General features: G+C 38.8%; 1 protein-coding gene across 1 annotated transcript; it reads left to right on the top strand.

Annotated features, from left to right (window-relative positions):
- The first annotated feature begins 974 nt into the window (after positions 1 to 974).
- LOC122652905 (ubiquitin-conjugating enzyme E2 7-like) lies at positions 975 to 26,136 on the top strand. Its single transcript, XM_043846789.1, has 6 exons — positions 975 to 1,169; positions 1,302 to 1,404; positions 3,984 to 4,081; positions 4,166 to 4,266; positions 9,945 to 10,022; positions 25,754 to 26,136. The coding sequence occupies exons 1-6, from the start codon at positions 1,121 to 1,123 to the stop codon at positions 25,829 to 25,831; spliced, it is 507 nt and encodes a 168-aa protein (XP_043702724.1). The 5' UTR covers positions 975 to 1,120; the 3' UTR covers positions 25,832 to 26,136.
- Positions 26,137 to 26,386: the final 250 nt, after the last annotated feature.

Below are 26,386 nucleotides of genomic sequence, written 5' to 3'. Positions count from 1 at the left end.
CATCAATAGCTCCTCTAAGCCGACCCCCTTTTACGGGTCTCCTATCATCTCAGATATCCAACTTATGGTATTCTTTTTGTTGATTGTAATTTCTCTCATATTTCAAGAGAGGTAAGCAACATGCCTGACTCTCTAGAAAGGAAGGCGATATCCTTAACATGTAAGACACTTTGGCCAAATTCCTCTCTTTAACTCAAAAAATTATGTAATTTAAATGCCTCAATTTTTCCACACTTTACTCTTCAATAAAATCCCCCCTTACCCCAAAAAAGAAAAGTTTAACATGACAGTAAATGGTTAGTCCATTAGCTTGAGCCACACACATCGGGCCCCGAGGGTTGAAGTAATTGTTTTAACGGAGAATGTTCTCTGTGCCGCAACACAGCTTGTGCCCAGGCACAGACCCCCATGTGCTTTGGCGCAGGTTGCGCTGCGGCACAGAGAACAACACCCCTTGTTTTAATTTTTGACAATGAGATGGACGACAAAAGCATCCATTGGATTATTTACCCATCTCAAATTTCTTGGCCATACCAACCATTTGGCCACCTATCAAATATGTCCTACGTTTATGCGTTTTTATAGAACATTTTAAATCACGACCGTTGGATTGGAACATTGGATATTTGAACTCTTAACCAATATCCGGATCCGTGCCGTACTTAAAAGGCATTGACACGTAGAATCCCACGCAATAAAAAGCGCTTGGGAATCTCAAAGCTTAGGTAACTACGGGGGCAAATTGGGAATAACACAAGCTGTAGTACAGAGAGAGAGAGAGAGAGAGAGAGAGAGAGAGAAAGAGGGATTTGCTCTCCATAGTCCATAGACCATAGTGGAAATCAAACCGAAACGGAAGTCTAAAATCTAAATTCCTCTCTCTCTCTATCTCTCTGACGTCTGTTCATAAAAGTAGAATGTGAGAGAGATTGTCGGCTTATAAAGTTTAGAAAGCAAAATAGCCAAATAGGCAATACGGCGGTCACAAGTCTCTCATTTCCTTGGCGTAGCTTTCGACTCATATTACGTTTTCTCGAGTCAGAACAGTCTCTCACCCTCTCCGTGTCTCGCTCGCTTGCTTTGCTTGCTTGCTGTCTCTCTGCGTCTCTCTCTCTCTCTGATGGCACAAGCAACTCAAGCTAGTCTCCTTCTTCAAAAACAGCTTAGGGGTTTTGATCGCATTCTTCGTCTTCTTTTTGTTTTATTATTTGTTATTATTAATTCTCTTCAATTTAATCATTTCTAGGGTTTATTATTCGAATCGACTCCGGTGATTGATCCGTCGCTGTTTCTTTTGGCAGATCTTTGCAAAAATCCTGTCGATGGATTCTCGGCTGGCTTGGTTGATGATAGTAACATTTTCGAATGGAGCGTTACTATTATTGGACCCCCTGATACTCTGTAGTAAGTTTTATACGTATGGTATTGTCTCTCTTGTTTGTTCATCACTTCATCTGCCCAAAGTTTTGATTTTCCTTAATCTTTTTTTTTTCTCACATGTTTGATTATATTCGATGGTTTATTTATTTCCTCTGCTTGGTTGAGGGGTTGGACTAGCATGTATTGTTTTCATTGGTTGTAGACATTGCGATGTTGTGATCGGTAGTACTTTTTGGTTTTCCGCCTGGTGCTGGTTTTATATAGAGTTCTCTCCTGCATGGAAGAATTATTTATTTTTTTTATCCTGTTTTCAAAGTTTACTTGTTGAATTTTTTGGCAATTTTGTTGTTCTCTCTTATGTTTTGTCTTCCTGTTTGATTGCATGGGAGGATGATGTATATTCAGGATTTGCTCGTTTTTGAGGTTGCAGTGTGCCTGATTTGTTTTGCCGTTTGGACTCTGACCCTATCTCTGGTAACATTGATTTTGGGCTTGTAATTGATATAAAATTTTTAAGCTGTTCTCTTCAGCTATTGAGATGCTCAAGATAGGGTTATTGTTTGGCGACTGTCTAATGTAGACCAGTCACAAGTGATAACCAGTCCACAAGAAGATTGCAAACTTCCGGTCCAGCAATAGTAAATACTTCGATCGATTCTCAGATTTTTAGGAAGTTTCATAACATTAAAATAAAGGGAAATTGCTCAGATCCATGAGATAAGAAAATTAATTACAAGAGAAGTATGTTTAAAATGTGTTTTACATCCATAAATATAGATTTTGAAAAGATTTACTTAATTCGAAATTAGTTATTACTCGTCCCACCCAAGAAGGAATTAGAATTAAACTTCCTAAAATACCCCTTTACATCACTTCTTTCCTTAAATTAAGGGTGAATTTAAGGCTCATTAGATTAACCGTTAAACTCATACTAGTTGCACAACTCCCGTCGTAATGCTATTAGTTGTTTACCAAAAAAAGACGTAATGCTGTTAGCTGGAGTCTCTTCTAATTTGTTGGGTTCCCTCTTCTTTCTTTTTGATGGGAGATTTGCAGAGACTAGCAGAAGAGCAGAGGGCTGGCCAGCTGTTTCTCTCTCTCTCTCTCTCTCCCTCTCCCTCTTTATCCTCCTTTCACTTGTTAATTTCCATGATTACTTCTTTCAAAAACATTGCGAATGGTTGAAACTTTGAAAGATCTTGTTTATTGCATCTGTTGACTATTCCTCTATCTTGTATCAAGACAGAGCCCAACTTTGTGGAGAGAGAGAGGAACGAGGGGACATAGTAATTTCCCACTTGAGTGACCGAACGAGGGGATGTAGTAATTGCGAGTTCTGCATGGGAGTCCGTTAGAGGGGACGATCAACGAGGGGACGTTGTAATTGCGAGTTCTGCATGGGAGTCTGTTACAGGGGACGATCTCCCAGTTGAGTGACCGAACGAGGGGACGTAGTAATTGCGTGTTCGGCATGAGAGTCTGTTACATTAAAGTTAGTGGTTTATTTTTGGAGTTGCTGTCGTTGGACTATTTCTCTATTAACTTTGGATAGTCATTCTCTTCTTCTTCTTCTCTACCTAACTTTAGCCTTAATTTATGGAAAAAGGTGATGCAAAGGGGTATTTTAGGAAGTTTAATTCTATTTCCTTCTTGGGTGAGACGAGCAATAACTAATTTGGGGATTAAGTAAATCTATTCAAAATCTATATTTATGAAAGTAAAACAAATTTTAAACATACTTCTCTGGTAATTACTTTTCTTATCTCATGGATCTGAGCAATATCCCCTAAAATAAAAAACAATAAATTGAAGAAGGGAAGAAGAAGATAGGGTAGTCTCTCTCAGACTTGGTTCTCTCACCCACGACCTTTCACCATATTTTGGTCTCTCACCAATAGCATCTCACCATACTCTCATAGAGCAAAGCACAAAGCTATGTTTTTTTTCTTCTTCTTATGTAATTAATCAAATTCGTGTACATGGCTATAGACCCTTACAAACTTATATAGAAGACTGAAAAACACTCAAACACTAAAAAGGAAAGGCGTAACCCAATCCTTAACTATTAAGGTAACATAAATTGACTAGGAAACTAAAATAATGAAAGAAATTGACTCAAAGCATGACTCTAACTAAACTAATGAATTAAATTCCTTTTTCCTACTTTTTACCCATATTTTAGGCCCATTACGAAGAAAATCCATGGGATCAAAGGCCCAACACCAAAATAACCCAATTCAAAGCTTATTTCCAATAAAATAAGCCCTTTAGGTGACTTATCTGCATCACAGTCTCTCTAAAATTATTGGTTCTTTTGTATTACTTTGTAGCAGTTTATTCTATACTAATTTTCTGATCTCTATTTTCCTCATTCCATGTCTTTACTTCCTGGATTTGTCATTTATTTACTATTTTCTTTTGGACCTGTGAAATATTTGTCCGGTTTGGCTTGATCAAATAATTTTTTATGCTTTGCAATTTAGAAGGGGGGGGGGGGAGAGGAAGGGGTTGGGCTTTTTCTGTACTGTCTGAGATACCATTATTTTATTGATGACTAGAAAATTTACTGATTTAGTTTTAATCCACCTCTTGTCTGCTTTCAGTGATGGAGGTTATTTCAATGCCATCATGAGTTTTCCACACAATTACCCTAACAGCCCACCCACAGTGAGGTTTATCTCGGAGATGTGGCATCCTAATGGTGAGCGTCTTTTATTGGAGCACCCGTTTGCTTAAGCTTTATGTTGCTTGGTTGCTAATTTGATTACATTTTTTCAAACAACAGTTTATCCAGATGGACGAGTATGCATATCAATTCTTCATGCTCCTGGTGAAGACCCCAATGGATATGAGCTCGCAAGTGAGCGCTGGACACCAGTACATACGGTATGTTTTTGAAACTTTAAATGGATATGATTGCTTTGCGCACATTGTTCAAAGATGTATCTTGTAAACTTCAATGTACTGCTTTTTTTTTCTCCTTGGGCTCATATTTATTAACCAAAAACTGATCAATGATATTATACCGTCCTAGAATTTAATTAGATTCCTATTCTTATATATTTATAGGGAAAAGAACCCTGCCTAGCATGGTCCTTGCGCCCAGACACAAAGGGTGGTGAAATTACTGCCATGTCCCCCTTGAATGCAAAAATCCTGCCCCTGTTGATGCTCCTAGACACGCTGTGATGCTGCTAGGCAGAGAACCCTCTCCCATATTTATATTTATATTATTATTATTATTATTATATTTGATATTATAATACTATATCATCATATATGATCATGGTCTCATTTAGTAGTATTTATAATACCTCAGAAGCCTCATTGTTATGGATTGAATAGTATATAATTTGATTGTTAAAGTATGTTTCTGCTGGATTTCTTTTAATGATATCGGAATAGAGTACATGTAGCTATCATTGTTGATTACTCTCTGTTACTGGTGGAGGGCCCTTAGGAGAAGGGAGAATCCTGAGATAGGATTTCAGAGTTGCAGGTAAAGAAGGGGAAAGAAGGAAATTGCATAAGAAGAGGGGGATGGGGGAAGGAACGCACAAAACCAGCCACACAGGCTCTTCACAAACACAAACTTAATTCATCTTTTCAATCTATCTCCAATGATGGGGAATTACATTATATATAAAGAGAAATAAAAGACTCCTAAAAATAAAGACTTCCTCTCTAACTAGGAAACTTATTCAAATAAGGAAACTAAGAACAATTGGGAAACCAAATACCCTATGAAGCTAACTTTTAAAATAAACAGAATAAAATTAACTAAAAGACATTATTTCCTTAAATAACATAAGGGAAGTAGATTTCTGTCTGGGAGTGTGGCCTATGCCAGTACTCCCATGGGTCTATCTCTTTCCTCCTCAAAATCAGTGGAAATATTGTATTTTTTCTGCAAGGTTTCGGTAGGTCATTTCGGTGGGTTTTAAGCCAAGTTAAGGCCTGAAGCTTCATGGAAACCCTATTTTAGGCTATATAAACACATGCAAATGTTCAAATTGCAAAAATAGTCACCCAAAGTGGTGTTTTGGATTTGCACCATTGATTGGTAGTATATGGTCGAATCCTAATGTATAACTTAGTTAATTACACATACACATTGTTTAAGACTTTAAGTACTAGAGGACTTAATAACTAATAAGCAATTTAAACATGTAAATTCACTTGGAAACATAAATTCAGTGACTCATAAGTCTTAATATTAAGTACAATAAATCAATAACCCAAATTCCCAATACAAGTCAAGTAGTCATCAAGTGACTCAAATGTCTACTAATAATAATTACTCCGTCGTCCAGGATCAACCCCACTCATAGTCCAATGGAGCCAACATGCATTGTGCTCCGACTATAGGACATATGAATGCCACGTCATAGTTTGAGAGAATAAACGAGTGTAGTCATCCACAATTGCCATGAAAATTGCATCATCAACATGCTAAAGGTAACGTATCCTAGGATATGGGTCACCAAAGTGTGAAGAACTACAACTACCCATTGATCCACTATGATATGGCGGCTCTGGGTGCATGTACGGGTACGTGTCTGACATATATTAATTTCATCACAAACAAATATGTATTGATCATTTTTTTTCAAAAAAACATTTTTGAAGAAAATGGTTTTACCTGAAATAGTGGAAAGGCTTCACAAATGTGCTAAGAAGGTTGAATCCTGTGTTCTCTAAGTGCTTCCGGCGTAGATGCGATGAACATTCGAAGGCCTGTTCAAAAATCACCAAAGAGAAGTGAAGGAGGAAGAAATAGGACCAAAAAATCGCAAAACAGTAGCCTTGTGAGCTCTCGGTCGAAATTGTTACCAAGAGTCACGAGATTTGGTCTTTTTATAAGGTGGGTTAGTGACATCTTGCCGATATTTCGGCGAGATGTTACAAAGTCTCGAAATCTCACGAAATGACCGAAATTTCGGTCGAGATATTGCATTTTTTCTTTTCGAACATGCATTTTGTCTCGGTCAGGGCGAGATACTCGAAATTCTCGAAATCTCGACCGAGATATAACGAGTTTTTGTACGTTGCTCAAAATAAAGTGGCAAAGTTGTCTTTTCATATGGAAAGGAGAGAGATAGACTCATGGGAGTGCTGGCGTAGGCCACTCTTCCGGACAAAGTTCTTTTTCCCGTAACATAAATTCCTCAAATCCTACTCAAACGGACCTGGTTCATCTCCATCGGGATACCCAACTGGGTTTGGGTCGATCCAAGGTAGTGCATCTGCATCAATTCCTCCGGTGTTGAGAATAACTCACCCACGAGTTTTGTAAAATGAGAGAATCAGCACCACTTGATCGGCAACCACAAATATCAAATTTGATGGGGCACTGGATCTCATGAAACCATCATGATCATTTGATGGTCATTAGCAAACAACGTCTCTTTGATGGGAATCTGATCGTGGGGTTTCACAATTGAAATCGTTCCGTTGATCAATTCTTCAATCGCAACCTTCATTGGACCATGTACTTCAATTTGATCGTTGCTTTCGTTGTCCACATTTTCTTCCACATCTGATCCGCCTTTTGACGATTGAATCATGCTTGAAATCTTATCATAGAAGTTGTTAATATGGGCAAGCTCCCGAAAACCCGTCTTCAAATTAAAATGTTGAACCCATCACTAATCTAAAGGAGTAAATTGTATTGATCAACCTCCAAGATATAGTGGGTTTATGATAACAAGGGCAGAATTGTAAATAGAGTGAAAATCAGATTAAGTGCCAGTATTGTAATTATGGGTAGTTCAATGATAACCAACAAGGGAGTATTACTTATGGGAAAGGATAAACTTGGAAACTGAAGATAAAAAAGGACAAAAGGGGATAAGAAGAAAAGAAGGGGCAGTTTAGGAACGTATAGGGGAAAAAAATAAGATAAGAGAAATAAAAGGGAATCGTGGGTGTCTCCTACTTGGAGTCTGCGACTCAAAAAATAGAAACAGTGAAGGCCTTGACGCGAATGAGGTGGCTTCGATGCGAAGAAGCCCGCAGTGGTGTTCGAGTCCGACAAGGAATTTGACACACACTTGGACTTCAACAAGGGACGGCAACTTCGATGGAACTCAGGTATGTTTCCTTCATTTTTGCTGCGGTTCTATGCTTCTAGTTCTCTCTCTCTCTTGCACATTTTGTTTTCTTCCTCTCTCTCTCTAGGGGCTGATGGAATTCTAGGGTGAAGGGGGGGAATCAGTTGGAGTTGTGGGGAAAAGAAAAGGAGGCAGTGGGGTTGTTGCGGTTTAACAGAAGGGGGGGGCGCTGAAGGGGGTGGGTTGGGGTTTCAGCGGTAGCAGTGGGTTTGGAAAAACCTTTCCACTTTTTTTTGTTTGGATGATGTGTTTGTTCTCACAATGGGAAAACAAAAAGGTGGAGTGTTGTTGCAAGAGTCAGGGGAGAAGATTAGGTTGCTGTTGGAGTCGATGGGAAGAGGGTTACAGGGGAAAGGAAGCGATTTTACAGAGAGAGGAGAAACAAAATTAATGGGAAGGGAAGGAGATGGATCCTTCGGCTCTGATACCAAATTGGTGGAGGGCCGTTAGGAGAAGGGAGAATCCTGAGATAGGATTTCAGAGTTGCAGGGAAAAGAAGGGGAAAGAAGGAAAATGCATAAGAAGGGGGGGGGGGAAGGAACGCACAAAACCAACCACAGGCTCTTCACAACTCGATTCATCTTTTCAACGATGGAGAATTACATCATATAAAAAGAGAAATAAAAGACTCCCAAAAATAGAGACTAATTCTCTAACTAGGAAACTAAGAACAATTACATGAATTCTGGTGAGGATTTTCCTACTGTAAGAAAATGTAAATATTATAATTTTTTCATGGTCAACGAATAATTAGGCTCAAATTCGTCCGGGCAAGTTTACTTGGTTTTTATTCTTGACTCCAAGTTGTTAACACACGAGATGAAGTCATCCATAGCAGCTCTATCAGGGAACTGTAGGCTTTGATTTTTCCACTTTCTTTGTTTTAACGCTGCACCGTTAAGGAGGTGTTATGTGATAACCATTAGAGGAGTCAAAGGACCAAGGGTAGACTGAGAATCGCTTGGGAGTAGTGAGAAGAGTATTGAATGGCATAAGTTTACCAAAAACATGGCTTTAAATAAAGTTGAATGGAAAAACAGAATTTGTGAAGCTGACATGGATGACAAAGGCAACAAGGCATAGATGTGCCCTTTTCAGGGAGGATATAGAAGCGCAGATGCTGATTGTACTGAAGAGGTTGTGAAACAAGTTGAATTACTTAAGCTTTGAATGCCTTGGATGGTCAAAAGTACCTGGCTGTAATGTGAATGGTGTATGATGTAGTATCTAATATGTGACTCTCTCAAATTTGGTAGTTCCAGGACTAGACTTTGAGAAAGCAGAAACTAATTTGTAACAAATCACCCAAACAACACCTTAAATTTTTTATTTTATTTTAATAAATAGGCTCTGTGAATGTGAACATTACGTTAATTTCCTTGACTTCGATAATTAACAAATTATAATTTCCTTTTCCACTTTCCAAAATGTAAATATGACCCAAATTATTAATTTATTATGACCATGGGCAAGATAGTTTTTTAGATGGAGGACCATGGAGAAAATTTAGTATCCGCTGCATGGAATTTTCCTGCGTGGCTGCTGTTTTGAGGATAAGGATAATCCTACTTGGATTGGTGGATCTTCAAGATTTTTGGGTCTATTTTTGGTTTGATGTTAGGGTTTGATAGTTAAAAGAGAAATGGATAAGAAAGGCGAAAAGCTGGGACTTTAAATGGGCCATCAGCTTTCCTTTGTGAACAGAAACTCGAGGAGCATAAAAACAATGGTGAGTTTATTGGGTCAGGTTTTAGTTTTGATAGAGTTTTTAGTGTAGGCTGAAGTGGAGTATAGCAAAAAAATAGGCTGGCAGTTTTGGGGGGGGGGGGGGGTTGAGTGCTTGCTGTAAACAGAAAGCAAAAGGGCAAAATAGGAACACTAAAGAATCCACCTAATGTATAAGGGATACATCTTTGAGAGATCAACATGTTTGAAAGCCTTGACTACAAGTTTAAATTACAACCCTATTCATATATGACTTGAAAATAAAGTGACTCGTATTTAATGGTGTTGTGCTGGCCCTCATATAAAAGGTTCAAATAATAAAATCTGCTGCAGACTTGGACCATCGTTACTTCTCTATCTTCCCAATTTGACCATTTGAACTTTCCATCAGTTTGATGGACCCCTCTCTCTCTCCATATCCAACGTATTTATTTCGTTAACAAAAGATCTTTGATTCATACTGTCAACAAACAAATTCCTAATTTGCTCAGTCTGTCTTATTAATGTATCTTTGTAGCTGAAGATGTTTCTTTCTCTACCTTAAACTCCTCTTTTCATACTTATTACAAAGGGGGGGGGGGCATCATGTTGCCATCAATTGTAGCAACATTCATATTTTGCATTTTTTTTTTTTTGAATTTCCATGATAATATCCATGAAAGCATTCTATGTTGTCTTTTTTGAATTGTAATGTCCAAGTTAACTAATTATGGTTTGATTGCACAGGTTGAAAGCATTGTGTTGAGCATCATTTCCATGCTGTCAAGTCCTAATGATGAATCTCCAGCAAATATTGAAGCAGCAGTAAGTGAACAAAATCTATTTTCCTTCACATCTATCGCTCTTCAAAGTCTCTCTATTCTGTCCATTAATAGTTTTCTTTGTGCAATTGCTACAGTCTCTTGATCTTGCCATGATTATCCTCTAATTTGGACATGGAATATTTAGTGGGTTGCACAGTATATTTAGTTTGGGAGTTGAGACGGTGTCTCACTAGAGCCTAGAGAAATATGAAATATTCAAATGCTTATTTTATGGAAACTAAAGGGGCAACGAGTATTGTCAATTTTTTTGAACTACTTGGAAGATGTTTTGGGGGGTGGGGAATACACTTCTTATGAGTAAATGAAAAGAACAAACTTTAGTAAGAAATAAAGGAGTATCTTTTGATGTGGTTGCTGCAGCTTGTATGAATATAATTAGTGGAAGACAATATTATGATTTCTAATCTAAGGCTTCATGGATATGAAAATTCCTTGACCTACAATTATAGAAATTTTGGAAATAGAAGTATAAACCTAAGTACCTAATAATTATATGCTTACTATTGTTTAGGATGCTACACTACGCATTATTCATGAGGTTCTTGGTCCATATTCAAGCTTGAAGAGCATCATTAATGTTCTCAAAGCGATTTGACAGAAGTTGATGTTGTTTATGCAACACAAGGAGTATTTGTAATTATAAAAAAAAAAAAGAGAAAAAAAGGAACGTCTGTAAATTACAGAATTTTTTTAGGAAGTCCTATTGACAGTAATTGTGTGGTGGTGTTGGGACTGCTAGAAAAATTGGGGTGAAGTATGCTAAATTACCCTTGAGATGTATAATACAATGTAGGTTGGAATTTTCTAGATTACGCCTGAAATCTTACGATTAATAGAATTGATGACTGATCCTTTTTTACTGATTTGAAAATTGCTTTGACTAATCTTTTCTAATGATAGAAAGAAATTGGGCATGGGGGTTGGTTCTTTTCCTCCTCACTGTTGTGACCACTACATTGAGAAGGGTTGGTGTAAGTTTTGAAGCCTTGGACTTTTATCTATACATATATTATAAAAAAAGATTTTAAGCCTTGGACTTAGTTACTGGCTTCACCATAGGGCTGTTAATGGCTAGTGTAGGTCTGGTAATGCCCATACCTGTACCCTCCGATTACCTAGTTGGTAAGATGGGTAAAAACTTATATTTTATGAAATGTCCACCTATTTTCCTATCTAGCAATATAAAGTATTTCTTGGTATTTAGAAAATACTATATTATTACAAACCTAATAAGCAACCAAAAAATAACCAAAGTTCCAATCTTATGTATATAATATATGGGAGAGGGTTTTCTGAGCAAGCGGGGTAGGATACAGAGTTCGTATACAGGGGGCGGAGAGGAAAAAGTGTGTCAGGAGGAGAGAGAGTTAGAGATAGAGCTGGCATATCCTTTGCCACTTGCTCAGAGAACCTTTTACCTTAACATATGTATCCTTATTCAATTTTTCATATGCACTATATATATATTGCATATTATGCATTATACTATTTTTTATCATTTAAACAATGGGTACTAAATCTTTACCCTTACCCTCCATTTGGGTAGTTCGGGTAAATTGGTAAGATGGATACAATTTGCAAACTACTTGATGAATCTGCATCAACGTGAATCTGCATCACTACTTCACCATGGGATGTGAAGAGCCAAAGTGTCATACAAATTGCATATGAAACGAACTTTGTGAGGTCTAACACAATATGAAAAAGTAATATCTGAAAATAGTTTTAGTGGAGCCTGAATCTAGAAGGTGAATTTGAAAGTGTAGATTTAATGTAGTCCTTAAACCTTAAATCCTAATTCAAAACTTTTGAAATGTATGAGTAAGGAATAAGAGCTGTCTAAGCAAGTTTTGGGCTCAGCAGAAACACACCCAATAGAACGGAATGGAGAGTATGTTATTTAAAAACAGATAAACAGTCTGATATGCTGGGTATGACAGAACAGAAAAGGATGATAATCAACAGATACAAAGTTGAACTCAGACAAGAAGGAAGAAGGAAAACAGAATTCAGAATAAGCAAGTTTCAGATCTAAACCAGTAAACCAGAATAATGTCTACGGAACTTACTGACAGAGAAGAAAGATATGAAATACTAGCTTAATAACAGAAACCGATATTGAGAATAAATCACAGATTAAAGAATGACCGATAGAAGACCGATCCGGAACTAATCTGATTCCTGAATGATAGTTATGCAGATCTGTGCAGAGAGGAAGAGCTTTTGTGCTGCCCTGCAGATTTGTTAATCAGATCTGAAGCAGAGAATCTCCTGTTGTGTCTTTGATCATCACCAACCTGAACAGAAAAAGATAACAGAGTTCTGCAGGAGAGAAGAAAGAAATAAGGGAGACGATCTATCAGCCCCTAGAGCCACCGGGTGGAAGAACAGGAGGGAAGATGTGAGAGAGAAAGGAGATTGCAGGAGAGAGAAAAGGAGATGAACAGTACGTGAATAGTACTGTGGGGGAGAGGGAGGAGAGACAAGAGAGAGTCCAACTCTATTTTCTGACAAACAATTCTTAATCCATTCAATAATTGATGGGGAAGGGAGTTTACAACCTTCAAATAAAAAAATAAGGTAGAATTCTAACCAATGTAAAATTTTTTAAACAAGTAGAAATAATAAAACAACTCTTAAAATTGTTAAAATATTCCCCAACTTGTGGCTAGAATTGGGCCCCACACCTAATTACAGCTATCTAAAGCCGTTTTAAAATAAAATAACTTCCTAAGTAATAGCTAGTGAATCCCACAATCTTATCCATATACTTAATCCCATATATAGAATTAAAAGAGGTCCATTATAGCAATAAACCCAAAAATAAGAAGCCCAAGGCCCATTGAACCCTTCCATGGGCCAAATAAAGTCTTTCTTGGCCCAATCAAACAATCTTAACTGCATCAAGATTAGGATGAATTAACATTGTGAAAGGAGAAACTAAAGAGGAGAATTAAAATCCCACACCAATTAAAGAAACTAATTACTATTTTCTGCCAGACGCCAGACGTGCTGAATTACTCCTTTCTGCTGGACACTTTGGAAATATGGTGCAGAATGACTGAGTTAGAGAACCTGAACATAAAATAAAGTTTTGACTTATGTTCGATGAAGGAACTCAACTAGGGTGGTAGAAAAGAACAAAAAAAGAAGATAAGTTATTGGATCGGAATCTACCTTAGCTGTGTTTATTATGTATCCGCCTAATACATTTTGAAAATCCATCTGATCCGGGGAATTCAATTTATTTGAGGAGCAGCGCTGAAATTAGGGCTTAGTTTGGGAGCCGTAGCTTAAGTTTGCATTTTAGTATTTTCCATAGTTTTTATTTCAGCTTATTTGTAAACTTAAATTGGACCAGTTCAAACCATGGTTCAATTTAAGTTATTTAATTAAGTTTTTTATTTTAAGTTGTTAGGGACAATTAGGTCTTTTTATTTTAAGTTTTAACTTGTTTTATTAAGTCCCCACCCCTCCACGATTTAGTGAGGGAGTGTTTTGCTTAGACTAGGATTTTGGTCATTGGCCTTTTATTATAAATGTTAAATTTTGTGGGAGGCTCCCCCACAGTTGATTAATTAAACAAAAAAAAAAAACAGAATTTGTGCCACCGCCATTTTTGCTGCTGCTGCTCCTTGAGAGTGCTGCATCCTTGTGGTTCTATCAAGGTGGAAAGGGTAGGTGGATCTCCTACGACTCCTTGCATCGAGACGATCGGGAGGATCTCCATTGAAGGTGTTTCTATCCTTCTCCATTGCTCAAGCTTGCTGCCAGAGGAGTTTGCTGCAAATTGACATCCAACTTCTGTTTCTAATCCTCTAATCCCTTCTCCAATCGATTCCTCTTTATTTTTATTTGAATTCCATAACTTACACACCCTTAACTCTATCCAGCATCAACCATTCATCAGAACTCCCTCGTATTTGGATCACAGCTTCCCCTTAGAATCCCCTCCACTCGATCCTAGTTGCTGTCCCAAATTATCATTGAAACCCTAATTCCCCTCTCTTCTAGTAAAACCCTAAAAACCCCAAAAGCTTCCTAGACCTAACCAGCCATTAAAATTACACCATATCACAGCCGAACCCTCCTCTTGTTGCCTCCAAAACTCGGCTAGAAGCCTTAGTCCAAACCCCCACTCCAAACCCTAAATCCAACTCTTTTCCTAATTCCCAAAACCCGAAACCCTAACCCTAATTTTCTGATTTTTGTTTTCTCACTCAAACAACATCAAACCTATACCATTAGCTTCCCCTAGACCTGCCTAGCTTTATCATCTATCACACTCACCTATTATTCTAGCCTAAACCCTAGAAATTGACCTAAACTTCAATTCTGCCCTACTTCAACTGCAGAACCAGCAGCCCCTTGGCTCCTTTATCATTAGATCCTGGATATTTGGCTTCTAGTAGGTCCTTTGCCTATCTAGAGCTACATTACGAGGCTCCTGCTATTGTGGGGTTGGGGATGGTCATCATGTACACAACCTTACCCCCGCTTCGCAGAAAGGCTGTTTCCTGACTCGAACCCGTAACCACTAGGTCACAATGGAGCAATCTTACCATTGCGCTGAGGCCCACCCTCTTTGTTGACTCTTATAAGTACTCCTAATTGACAAGTCATAGACTCAACTGACTGCTAATTAATGGATTCCATGGGACCACACATCTGGCTCTTTATTCCAGAAATGCTTCTACACTTATCTTCTTTGACCAATAAGGAGGATCTTGAACTTACTTATTCTTTTATAGATAATTTCTCCCTTTTTTTGGGGCTCATGCTGGCTTTCAACACGGTCTAAAGACCATATCTATATTCTAATATAAATCTGGATCTTTTGGACCTGGGGCTAATTTAAAATCAATACTTTTCATTGGTGTATTGGTTTTCCTTACTAGATATGAGAAGTTGATCCGAAGGCAATGAAATAGGCAATTTGATCCGTGCAGTGGGACGAAGAGATAAAATAGGGAAAGAAATAGAGGAGATAATCAAGAGATAAAAGTGAAATAAAATATTATAATAAATAGGATAATCGGTTTTACTGAGGAAGCCTGACCTCTTGGCTTTATGGAGGAAGTTTGACCTCGTTTCTCCAAAGAGAAAATGTAGGGAACCAAAGTTTATCAAAGTCTTCTTTCTCTTCCAATTATGTCTATTTTATAGGCTTACAAGTAGTTACCTTCCTACGGACAATGTCTCTCCAAATAAAACTCCACATTTACTATAGCTACAAATAACCAATAAATAAACAACTCCTCTAAATTACTACCTACACTAATAATTATTCTCCCTCATATAGTCACATAACATTCCCTTCCCCTTGAATTCTGGTCTTGTCCTCCAGACCGGATGTTCGAAATTAATGTGGCGTGGTTTCAAGATTCTCTTAAGTTCCTTGTGCATGCGGATTTGTGGCCGATGCTTGTGAACCCGGTGATCTACACCAACTTGAGGTTGTAGATACAATTTTTCATATTCCAGCGAAAGTCTTCAAACCTGCTCTGATGCCATATGATACGTGCAAGGTAATTTAGAAAAATAAAATAAGAAAAAGAAGATAAATAATAGGGAGAGAGAGAGAGAAAATAGGACAGGGGTTTGGGGCCTTTACAGACGAAGCCACCGGACGTCCTGTTGCAATTGGGAGGCCGCCATCCTTTCTCAAGATCACTTTTATGTCAAGTATTGGATATTAATATTGGTTTTTGTTATCGGGTATGGGTGGGTTATGTAACATGGGATAGTGTTTATTAGTTATTAGTAGTTATGTAGAATGGAGCTGATGTGGAGTAGTTATCTAGTAGAATTGGTGTAAGAGAGGAGTTATAACCACACGGTAGTGTGTTACTTGTGTCCAGTTATGTAACTGCTAGCCTTGGCAGCCCTATTTAATAGGGTGATGCAGATTCATCACCAAATAGGGCTTATTTCTTTAGAAATAGGCCTTGGGTTGGGTTATATACATGTTGGGCCTTTGTTCCCAAGGGTTTTCTATGTATTAGGCCACTTTAGTGGGCCTGAAATAGGGGTATATAGGTTGCATACGGGATTAGCCCAATACTTAGTTTTATTTTGTGTTTTTAATTGAACCGGTTTAAATTGGTTGCATCCAATTGGTTCAATTGGTCTAATTTAAGTGAAGTGATCCTATTGGCTAAGAGGTTCTTATATCCTATTAGCTACTAGGGAATCTTCTTTATTTTAAGTAGTTTAAGTTGTTTTAAGTCAGTAGGGCTCCATTTTGAGTCTATTTGAGTTTCCTAGTCGGTTTAAGTTGCCTAATAGGTTAGGGATAAGGTTAGGCCATTCCTTTTTAGTGTCTAAGTCTATTTTTGAGTCTTCTATATAAGTTTGTAAGGGAGGCCAGCATTGAACACGAATTTGATTAATGAAAAAGCATTTGTTTGCTGCCATAGCTGCTGCTCTGCTCTGTTGAGTGAACCTTGTGAGTAATATCAAGGCTACCTTGTGGGTAATATCAAGGTGAAGGGATTGGTGGACTCTGATCGACTCCTTGCATCTTGTAGATCGGGAGGTCCTTCTTCTAGTTCTTCAAAGCTGCTACCATTGAAGATTTAATCTTTCAAGTAAGTAGTTTATTAATTCAGCATTTAACCTTCTTCTTCTAATTCTCTAACTTAAGCTCCATCTACTCCTATTATCACCCCTTCCATTAATCCATAGATCCATTAGAACCCTAAAACCCTAAATCCAATTCTGCCCTAAATTGCAGAATTTTGTAACTCATCCAAACCCTAACTTCTTTATACCAAAATAACCCCCTAGACCTGCCCATTAATACCCTATAAACCTCTTTCCTAAAATCTGCCCCTAAACCCTAGATCTTACAAACAGTCCATTTTCATAAGGCATCCTACCCAAAACCCTAGAATTCCAACCTCAACCAAATTTGATCCAACTTATACCATTAGACTCATAAAATTCTGCACATCATTACCAAATAAAACCCTAAGTCGAAACCCTAACCATAACCCTAATTCTGCCCTAATTAGCCTAAGCTGTCCCAATCGGCCAGCCTTGTTAAGAGATCCTATTACCCTGGTTCCTAGTGGGATTACTCCTACCTAGGACTACATTATAGGGATTGTGAATGAAAAGGTTACCAGATTATTATCCCTAAATTATCTCTTAGGAGTTATATTGAGAAGAGGATTGGCAGCCTCCCAATTCTGCCAGGACGTCTGGCGGCTTTGTCCGTAGAGCCCCCAACCCCCTGTCCTTATTTTATTTTTCTAGATTATCTTGCAAGTGTCGAAGGGCATCAGAGCAGGTTTGAAGACTTCTGTTGGAATATGATACATTGTATTTGCAACCTCAAGTTGATGTAGATTGTCGGGTTCACAAACATCAGCCACAAATCCGCATGCAGAAGGAACTTGAGAGAATCTTGAACCATCCCGCATCAATTTCGAACATCCGGTCTTGAGGACATGACCAAAATTCAAGAGGAAGGGAATGTTACGTGCATATATGAGGGGGAATAATTATTAGTGTAGGTAGTTATTTAGAGGAGTTATTTATTTATTGGTTATTTGTAGCTATGGTAAATGGGGAGTTTTATTTGGGGAGATATTGTACGTGGGAAGGTAACTACTTGTAAGCCTATAAAATAGGCATAATTGGGAAGAGAAAGAGGACTTTGATTCCCTACATTTTCTCTTTGGAGAAACGAGGCCAGGTTTCCTCGTAAAGCCAAGAGGTCAGGCTTCCTCAGTAAAGCCGAATTATCCTATTTATTATAATATTTTATTTCACTTTTATCTCTTGACTATCTCCTATATTTTATCTCTTCATCTCATTGTGCATATATCAATTGGCATCAGAGCCAGCCACGACGGAGGAAATCGACCGGCCCAGGTCTATACGGGTATGTCCTCCTTTGCTTAATGGCTTAAACTTGTCTATGATACGTTGTGTCTCAAACCTCCGAGTTGGTGGCGCAAAATCCAATTCATCAATTTCTGTAAAGTGGTCGTGAGGACGAGCCTTGCAAAATTTCAAATGAGGTTTAAAGGTAGAGAAGACTCCACCAATATTTAGGATCCAGGAGGAATTATTTTAATTTTATTTGTACTTTATTTCGGCCTCGAGGACATGGCCGTATTTTAGGAGGGACGAATTGTTACGTGCGTCAAGTATAGAATATTAATATCGGTTTTTGTTATCGGGTTTGGGTGGGTTATGTAAGATGGGATAGTGTTTATCAGTTATTAGTAGTTATGTAGAGTGGAGATGATGTGGAGTAAGTTATCTAGTAGAATTGGTGTAAGAGTGGGGTTATAACCACACGGTAGTGGGTTACTTGTGTCCAGTTTTGTAACGGCTAGCCTTGGCAGCCCTATTTAATAGTGATTGTAAATGAAAAGGTTACCAGATTATTATCCCTAAATTATCTCTTAAGAGTTATCTTGAGAAGAGGATTGGCGGCCTCCCAATTGCGCTAAGACGTCTGGCGGCTTCGTCCGTAAAGCCCCCAAACTCCTGTCCTATTTTATCTCTCTTTCTCTCTCTATTACTTCTCTTTTTTTTTCTTATTTTATTTTTCTAGATTATCTTGCACGTATCACAATCACCTTACGAATGAATAAAGGATACCATGCTGATGCCGTTGCACTTCCATGGCTGTATCGACTTGGCTTAGTCTGGAAAGCTAGGCCGAGAAGAACCATGTCCAAACTTGGCTTTTGGCACCATAAGGGTGTAGAGGGGTTTGTTCATTTGTTGCAAGTCCTTTGATATTTATCATTTTTTAGGGTAAATTCCATCTGGGGATACCTGAATTAGAGAAACTACACTTGAGATACCTTACATTTCAAAAACTATGCTTCAGCTACCTTAGTTTGGGGTACCTCACGCTTTATGAATGTTGTGTTTGATGTGACCTTCTCTTTTCTTATTTCCAACTTTGCCCATAGATGTTATGTTTGTTAACAGTCTTTTTCACTCTTCATATTCTTGCTTCTCTTCTTTGGCTGATCTATCGGATCTCCCATTCAGAGAGAGCCGAGGGAGACAGAGCATAAGGAGAGAGAAACAGAGCAAGGGAGAGATGCAGAGAAAAGTAGAGTGGGGGGGCTTGGGGGTGATGCATCTACGGGGGCTGGTGGCATAGTTGTCATCTAGGCAACCCAAGGTGTTGGAGGGGGGGTGGGGGCGCTAGACGCAAGGTGAGGGCTTGACAACTATGGCTGGTGGAGTGCAGCGGCATGAGGAGGGGGAGAAGCAGAGTGTAGCTCCCAGACAAACCAACCCATTCCTACGTCTCAGGCTCCAATCCACAAATGTGCTGCATTGAGGGATTACAACTTGACCTTGCTAGATCTGTACAATCCGCAAAAATCATTGCCATAGTGTGGAAAGCTTCCAAGGTCCAGGCCAAGCTTGTAAGAATGAATTGCTTGAGGCCACGATCCAAACTTTCCAGTCAACCCTCGAGCTAGCTACCTAATCTCCAAAGTATTCAATTACCCATCTTCGAATAAAGTACAATAACCCTTTCCTCCCGAAGAAGCCTATGAAAAATACTGCAAATGCACCATGTTTGCACGATCCCAAAAAACAATTATTTAAAAAGGGGGATTTTGATGAATTGACATTGCCTCTATAAGGCCGGGCCACCGGGGGCTGTGCTTATTCAAACTCTTGGAAAATAGAGACTGAAGACTTAATAGAGGGAGGGGGAGGGATGTAAAGAGTATGTGTGAGGGAGGAGAGGTCGGGGGTGCAGGAGGGAGCAGCAGGTGAGGGTGGTGGAGGGAGCGGAGGATGGGGGTGCAGGGTTCGTGGCCAAAAGGTTGTGGTGAGAGAGAGATCATGGAAGTCCAGCAGCACCCAGTGGCAGGAGGCGGAGCAGCACATGGTGGTGGGTGCGCAGGTGGCAGGGGCTGCAGCTGGCAATGGTGCAGGGTAGGCAGGGCAGCTACAAGTGAGGTCTTTTGGAGGTGGTGGTATGGGAAAAGTTGGAAAATACTAAAAAAGGGTACCACAATCATAGTTTTTGAATGTGAGGTGCCCCATGCATATTTTTTTAAGCGTTATGTACCCCAAGTGTAATTTACTCTGTTTTAAAATTCTGTTTAGCGGTTGCCCCATGCATATTTTTTTAAGCGTTATGTACCCCAAGTGTAATTTACTCTTTTTTTAAATTCTGTTTAGTGGTTGTTGAGTTTGAGTCATGGAGTTGAGTTTGATTCAAACTCACCCTTGGTCATAGGGTATGAATAGGTTTTTAGTTTTTGTTTCACAAGTCTTTAAATAGCCATGTATCCCCATCGTTTCATAGAGTTGCTTGAATAGAATGAGATTTTTCAAGCCACATTGGTGCTAGCTCGAGAGACAGGTAATAGACCAGCCAAGATCTTCTTTTCTTCCCTCTTCTACTTCCGGTTAATCTTCCTTCTGAGCTTTGGCCCCTTAATCTTTTCCTTGCTCTTCATATTTGTTTCTTATTCTTCTTTCGTTCCTATTATTGTTCTGTTTTATTTTCTTTTCGTTGGTTCTGTCTTCCCTACTAGACTCTGAGATATCTTGTTGAACTCTCTAGCAGTCAATCCATTAGGCCTGAGATTTTGGTTGAAGACAGTACTCCCACAGGTGACCCAAACCCTAGGGTTTCACCTCCCAAATCATTTCCTACTGTGAGATCGAAACCAGCAACCAGGGCTGGTTCTTCTACTTGTGCCAGGTCCAATTCCATTTTTTTTACGGAATATTCCTTGGATTGACGTGGTTTGCAATCAGTAGGGTTTCATGGGTCATGGGATTTGGAGGTGTGAGAAAAGAATTCTCTTAATTGAACTGAATTTTGTGTACTGCCATTACCGTTGGTCGGGAGCTTGTGGATGACCAACTTTGCGATTACAAATAAGGACAAGTCTCGGGATATTTACTAAAACCCTTGCTTTGTTGAGTTTTGTTCTATTTTGTCCCTATTCTCTTTAAAATTACAGATAGGTCCTCCCTCTTTAAATTAAGTACTTTGCATCCCATATTTACTAAAACCCTTGGTTTGTTGAGTTTTGTTCTATTTTGTCCCCATTCTCTTTAAAATTACAGATAGGTCCTCCCTCTTTAAATTAAGTACTTTGCATCCCATATTCAGTTTGTCTCTTCCAAAAGGGTCTTGAACTGTTCTGAATATTTATGAAACTGCCATTATCCATTCAATATGAGTTATTTGTCACTTGTGGGCCCTTTAAAAAAGGGTATACCCAGTGCACGAGGCTCTCCCCACTATGGGGTCTGGGGAGGGTCATAATGTATGCAGCCTTATGTTGTAGGACAAAACATGAAAAAAGAGGCCAAAACACTGTTCACGTGAACAGTGCCAAATCCCCTTATTTTGCTTTGGTGGAATATTATTAGAAGATCCTGTGGGGTCCAAGACCAGATCATGTGAAGACTCTTTAGAAGGGTCAATTTTGTCTCTGTGTGTGGGGATTTAGAAGTTTAGTTTAGTTTCTAACTGCTTTCGCAGAGATGCTGTTTACAGACTCGAACTCGTGACCGCACTTTGTCACAATGGAGCAACCATTCCGTTGCACAAAGGCCCACCCGTAGTGATCCAAATTTAGGGTTCTGTAACCGCAGGTTGCATTACATGCACAGCTTGAGTAGTAACACTAACAACAATTGAGATAAGATGCAAAAGCTAAGGCCAAAGCCAAGAGAAGATAACTGAAGCTCCCAGACTCAACGGTCGATTCAATTTGAAAACCTTAATATCTGCATTACACCCTACAACTGAAATATTGATGAAAAATTTAGAGGACTCTAGTGGCTGGACACTGAATTGAATAGTAAAACTTGGATTTTTCTTCTTTCTTTTCTGTTCTTGTTGGGTATCACGCTAAATATGTGATCCTTATCCAAACAGTAAAGTGGAGTGGAGAAATCACGGTAAGGTGTTGGTTTGGTAGCTAACTAATGCAACCTAGGGTTACAAACTCTGATTTAGGTCATTATGGGCCCACCAAAGTGATAAAATCCAAATACAAAGGATCAGTTTCAAATTCATAATTATTCAGAATAGTTTGACCCCTTTTTGGTATTTTGAATAGGAATAGGAACCAGTGTTTTAAAACAAGGAAATGGTATCTGAATCCGGTCCAGCCAATTCTGATCCGATTCAGTCCTGGAATTGGTTGGGAATCGGCCAGAATCCGCTTGAACCCTAGAAACCCAGTGTGGATCAGCCTCTCTGGAACGGCAGGAATTAGGATTGGGCTCAGCTGATTCTCCCAATCCGATTCTGATTTTTAAAACAGCGATAAGGACCAAATGGAAAATAAAATTGAAAGATAGGACTAAACTGGGATTTAAAACTCGAAATGGGATAAAGCTAGGAACAAATTTTTTAAGATGGGGCATTTCTGAAATATTAAACCAAAGCAGGAATAAATTATATCCGAATTTAGGAAGGAGGCCCTGTTGGGTAATATCAGAAGAATCTGTCCTAGTTTGAGAATTAGAACAATCTTCGGCTCCATGATGAAAAATAACTCAAAATAGAAAGGAACAAGAACAGTTTAGGACTTGGTTAGGAGAACATATGTAATTCTTAAACCAGGCTTGGCTGAAGTTGAAACTCCAATCGAGTAGGGTACCTGGTGGGCATAGTTCAAAAACTCGTTTCGTCTCTGTTGAAATCTCGATTATTTTGAGTATTTCGGTCGAGTTGAAATGAAACGCAAGTTTGAATTGAGAAAATGCAATCTTTCAAAAAAATTTGGAAATTTCGGTCATCTCATTTCGGAAATTTCGGTTATTTCGGCATTTTACACCCACAAATGGCCAAGCAAAACTCATAGAAAAAATACCATATTTCAATGAAATTTCGGTCAAACCGAAACACTGAAACGAAACAGGATTTTAAATCTTGCTGGTGGGTACTAACTATGGATGAAATCTCATGGAAAGATACCTAATATATGCTTGTGCAACCACTGTTTCAAAAATCAGAATCGGATTGGGTGAATCGGAATTGGCCGAGCCGGATCCTGATTTCTGCATTTCCTGAGCGGCCTATCAACACTGGGTGTCTTAGGGTTTAGGCAGAATCTGTCCAATTCCCGGCCGATTCCGGACGATCTTGAACAGAATCAGACCGGACCTGACTCCTTTTTTTAAAACCCTGGGCACGGCCAGCCTGCAGTAGGCTGTGGTCAGAACAGAGCAGGGTGTTAAGTTGGGGATAAAACCAGAACTGTAGATAGGGTTTAATGCGTGTAGCCAGTAGGGACTAGTATCAAATGATAATAAGTGAAGTGTGAAGACAAACAGAGGATGGTTTATGAAATTATGAGGATAATTTGCAGGCTGGGAATAAGACCAAAAATAGGATATCCACAGGCGAGTATAACTAACCTCGGAGATGGATTTTTGGTTGGGATATCTGGTCCTGTTTGTTGCAGTTGGTCACGGCAAGATAATGAAAGAGATAAGAGGTTCTGATTTGACGAATTTTTATCCTCTCCTGTTACAGCACGGTGCTGTAATGCATCGTGCGGCGGCTGAAGAGGCCATGTGCACCATGTGGGGCCTGCTGTACCACATGGCCTCTGCAGCGCCGCACGATGCAGTACAGCACTGTGCTGTAACAGGACAGGATAACGATTCGACTGAGAATGAAAGAGAGGAAGGAGCTCAGTTAATCAATACTTAAGCCACAGCAGCAACTAGAAAAACAATTCTATTCATTCAAATATACCTTATATCGATGGATTACATTACATATGTTGATATTGATTTAAATTTAAGAATTCCTAACCGTAATCTAAAATATAGTACAGACTTCGAAACTAATTGAACTTCTACCAACGATAGGTAACAATAGGAATAAAATAATAGTGAAATGGAAGTACAAAAATAACACCAAAAATTAAATAACTCCTAACTACCCATACTGGACCACCACCTAGCTTTGTACCTGATTCTTCTCAGCAGCCTGGGTTTACAGTCTGGCTCAGGTTGGTCCAGCTATGCAACTACATCACTGACCTGTATCCTCCTGGCATTAGTGAGTTGTGAAAGACTAAACAAAACTGAATAATCTGTTTTAACATATGACTTAAAAGACTCAAAACCAGTTTTTTCCACCTTTTGATAGCTAGCTCAATACTAGCTCTCGTAAGACCTCCCTATGTTTTGTCTGAAAACAATTGAGAGGCCTTTAAGAAAGACCACTTACACCTGACACTTGAACCCACCCGAGATTCTACTAACAAAATCATTAGAAAATTCTAGTCAGTAATTAAATGTTTCAATCTGTGCTTCTTTTGCTGTAAAGTCTTAAGGGTCACTATTGATGACTGGATTAGTCCTTGCTCACGTGGAGGCACATAAGGAGCCACCTTTTATGTACTCCTGCACAAGTCCTTGGATGCGATGCGTTTCATGTTCAATAGAATTTTGGCCTAGATATACTAAAGGTTTATGTTGATCAGGCATATGCTTTGCTCTGAGAAACTATTCAAAGGTTCCTGCCCTTCCGCTCTGTGGACAATGGTTGGGTTTCTCTATTAGCTATATATTCGATAGCATTTCCATTGGTTTTGCTTTAATGTCTTCTAAATGCTACCAGCTGAAAAATTTTCCCCTCCTTCCAACACAGATGTAGGGATTGTGTGCTGGAATTTGTTTTTGGCGGGCATATGTTTCTCTTCTTCACTGTCTAGTAGAGAAGAGAAGCCATTCTATTCACCCAAAAAAATAAAGATAAGCACATTAGTGTGGTCCTCAGCTTCTTATGGTCTATACTTGGCATATGGAAGGTAGTTTTACATTTCTGCGGATGGTCAGGGTTGTTAGACTCTCTATTTAGGTTCTGCACTCCACTGGAAGCATTTTTTTAATCCTTGTCATTGTTTTCTGCATCGGCCTTCTCATGGTGGTTTACAGGAGGCACCCTTCCACTCTCCCTGTGTTCTGGAGAAGAGGTGATCTTAAGTCATGTGATAAGGTCAGAATGTTGTTGGATTGGCTTCCACTCGCATTTTGGAGGAAAAGTGATTTTACTGCCTTGTTTGAATAAAGACATGCATGTTAAGGTGGTGGGTCTCTTTAAATGAATTAACCTCAACTACTTCCCTCCATACCTAGATTATCATAATGATTAAACAGTGGTACTATAGTATTCCATGTCTATTTCCTGGTTACCACAATGGACAAACATTGTGGGACATTGAATGCAATTTCCTTGGGAATTGGTATTATTATTTTTTATGTGTAAATTTGGCTTCATGGAACCAAAAGGCTGTAGTGATTCCCGACATGCCATAGGAAAATGTGCCCAATATTTTTATGTATCTACAGCTGCCATCTCAAGAGTGTTCGTCATCTTGCTGGTTCCCTGTATACTCTTTATCCAGATCTCAAACTAGACTTCCCTCGCAGCAAGTTTGCAATCGAAGATGATCACACTGGGGGTTTGGAGATTGTTGTAATTCCTTTCTGTTATAGTCAGATTTCAGATTTGACATCTCTTTCCGGTAGATTCATAGTTTTGTCATTAGGAGTGCCATTTACTAGATCTGAGATGCGTACGCAGCCACCTCTTGATCTTATTTTTAGTCTAGGTTCTTGTTTTGTTTGCTTAGCACATTTTCATGGTTTTAAAACCCAGTTATCTATATATCCTTCTGAATATGCAGGATGCTCAAACGTCTGTTTCTTTGCTTTTATATGCAGAAAGATTGGAGGGAGAAGAGGGACGAATTCAAGAGGAAAGTAAGCCGTTGTGTGAGACGGTCGCAAGAAATGTTGTGATCATATGCCGCAAAAGGTGGAAACCCAGTTATTTACTTGTTTGTCTTGAAATCTTATTTATTACATTGGAGAACTGGTTAATCATCTTGTGGTATGTTGGTCATGTGGAATTTCCATTTGAAATTCTTGCGACCAACAAACTTGGCAGTTCTCATGTAACTTTGGAACTTCTGTATTTAAACGGGTCTGATCAGTTTGTTCTGATAACCTACTATGATTAGTGAGAGTAGTTAAAGTTTCTTAAGTTGATCATGGTTCTTTTCCCCTATCGCTGGAGACAGCTCTGAGAAATAAACTCTCTTGGGTAAATGACTAGTATGCATACAGATATGAAAATGGACAGTACACATTTTAAATGGTTAGATTTTTTGAGAAAGTTATTTTGTTTTTTGGGTGAGGCCCGTGAGGGCAATGCTGTGGGTGATCATATTGTTTAACCATACCTTTATTAATCAAATCAACTATTATGGTGGATTAATAACTGAATGTAGAAATAGAATAAGATATAGATAACTCTGATTATCTAAATGTGTATTTGGAATGGATTTCCAATCA

The sequence above is a fragment of the Telopea speciosissima genome, chromosome 2, assembly GCF_018873765.1.
Source record: "Telopea speciosissima isolate NSW1024214 ecotype Mountain lineage chromosome 2, Tspe_v1, whole genome shotgun sequence".
In the NCBI taxonomy this organism is placed as follows: Eukaryota; Viridiplantae; Streptophyta; class Magnoliopsida; order Proteales; family Proteaceae; genus Telopea; species Telopea speciosissima.
The sequence above is the reverse complement of the archived record's forward strand: the minus strand, read 5'-3'. Positions and strand labels throughout refer to the sequence as shown.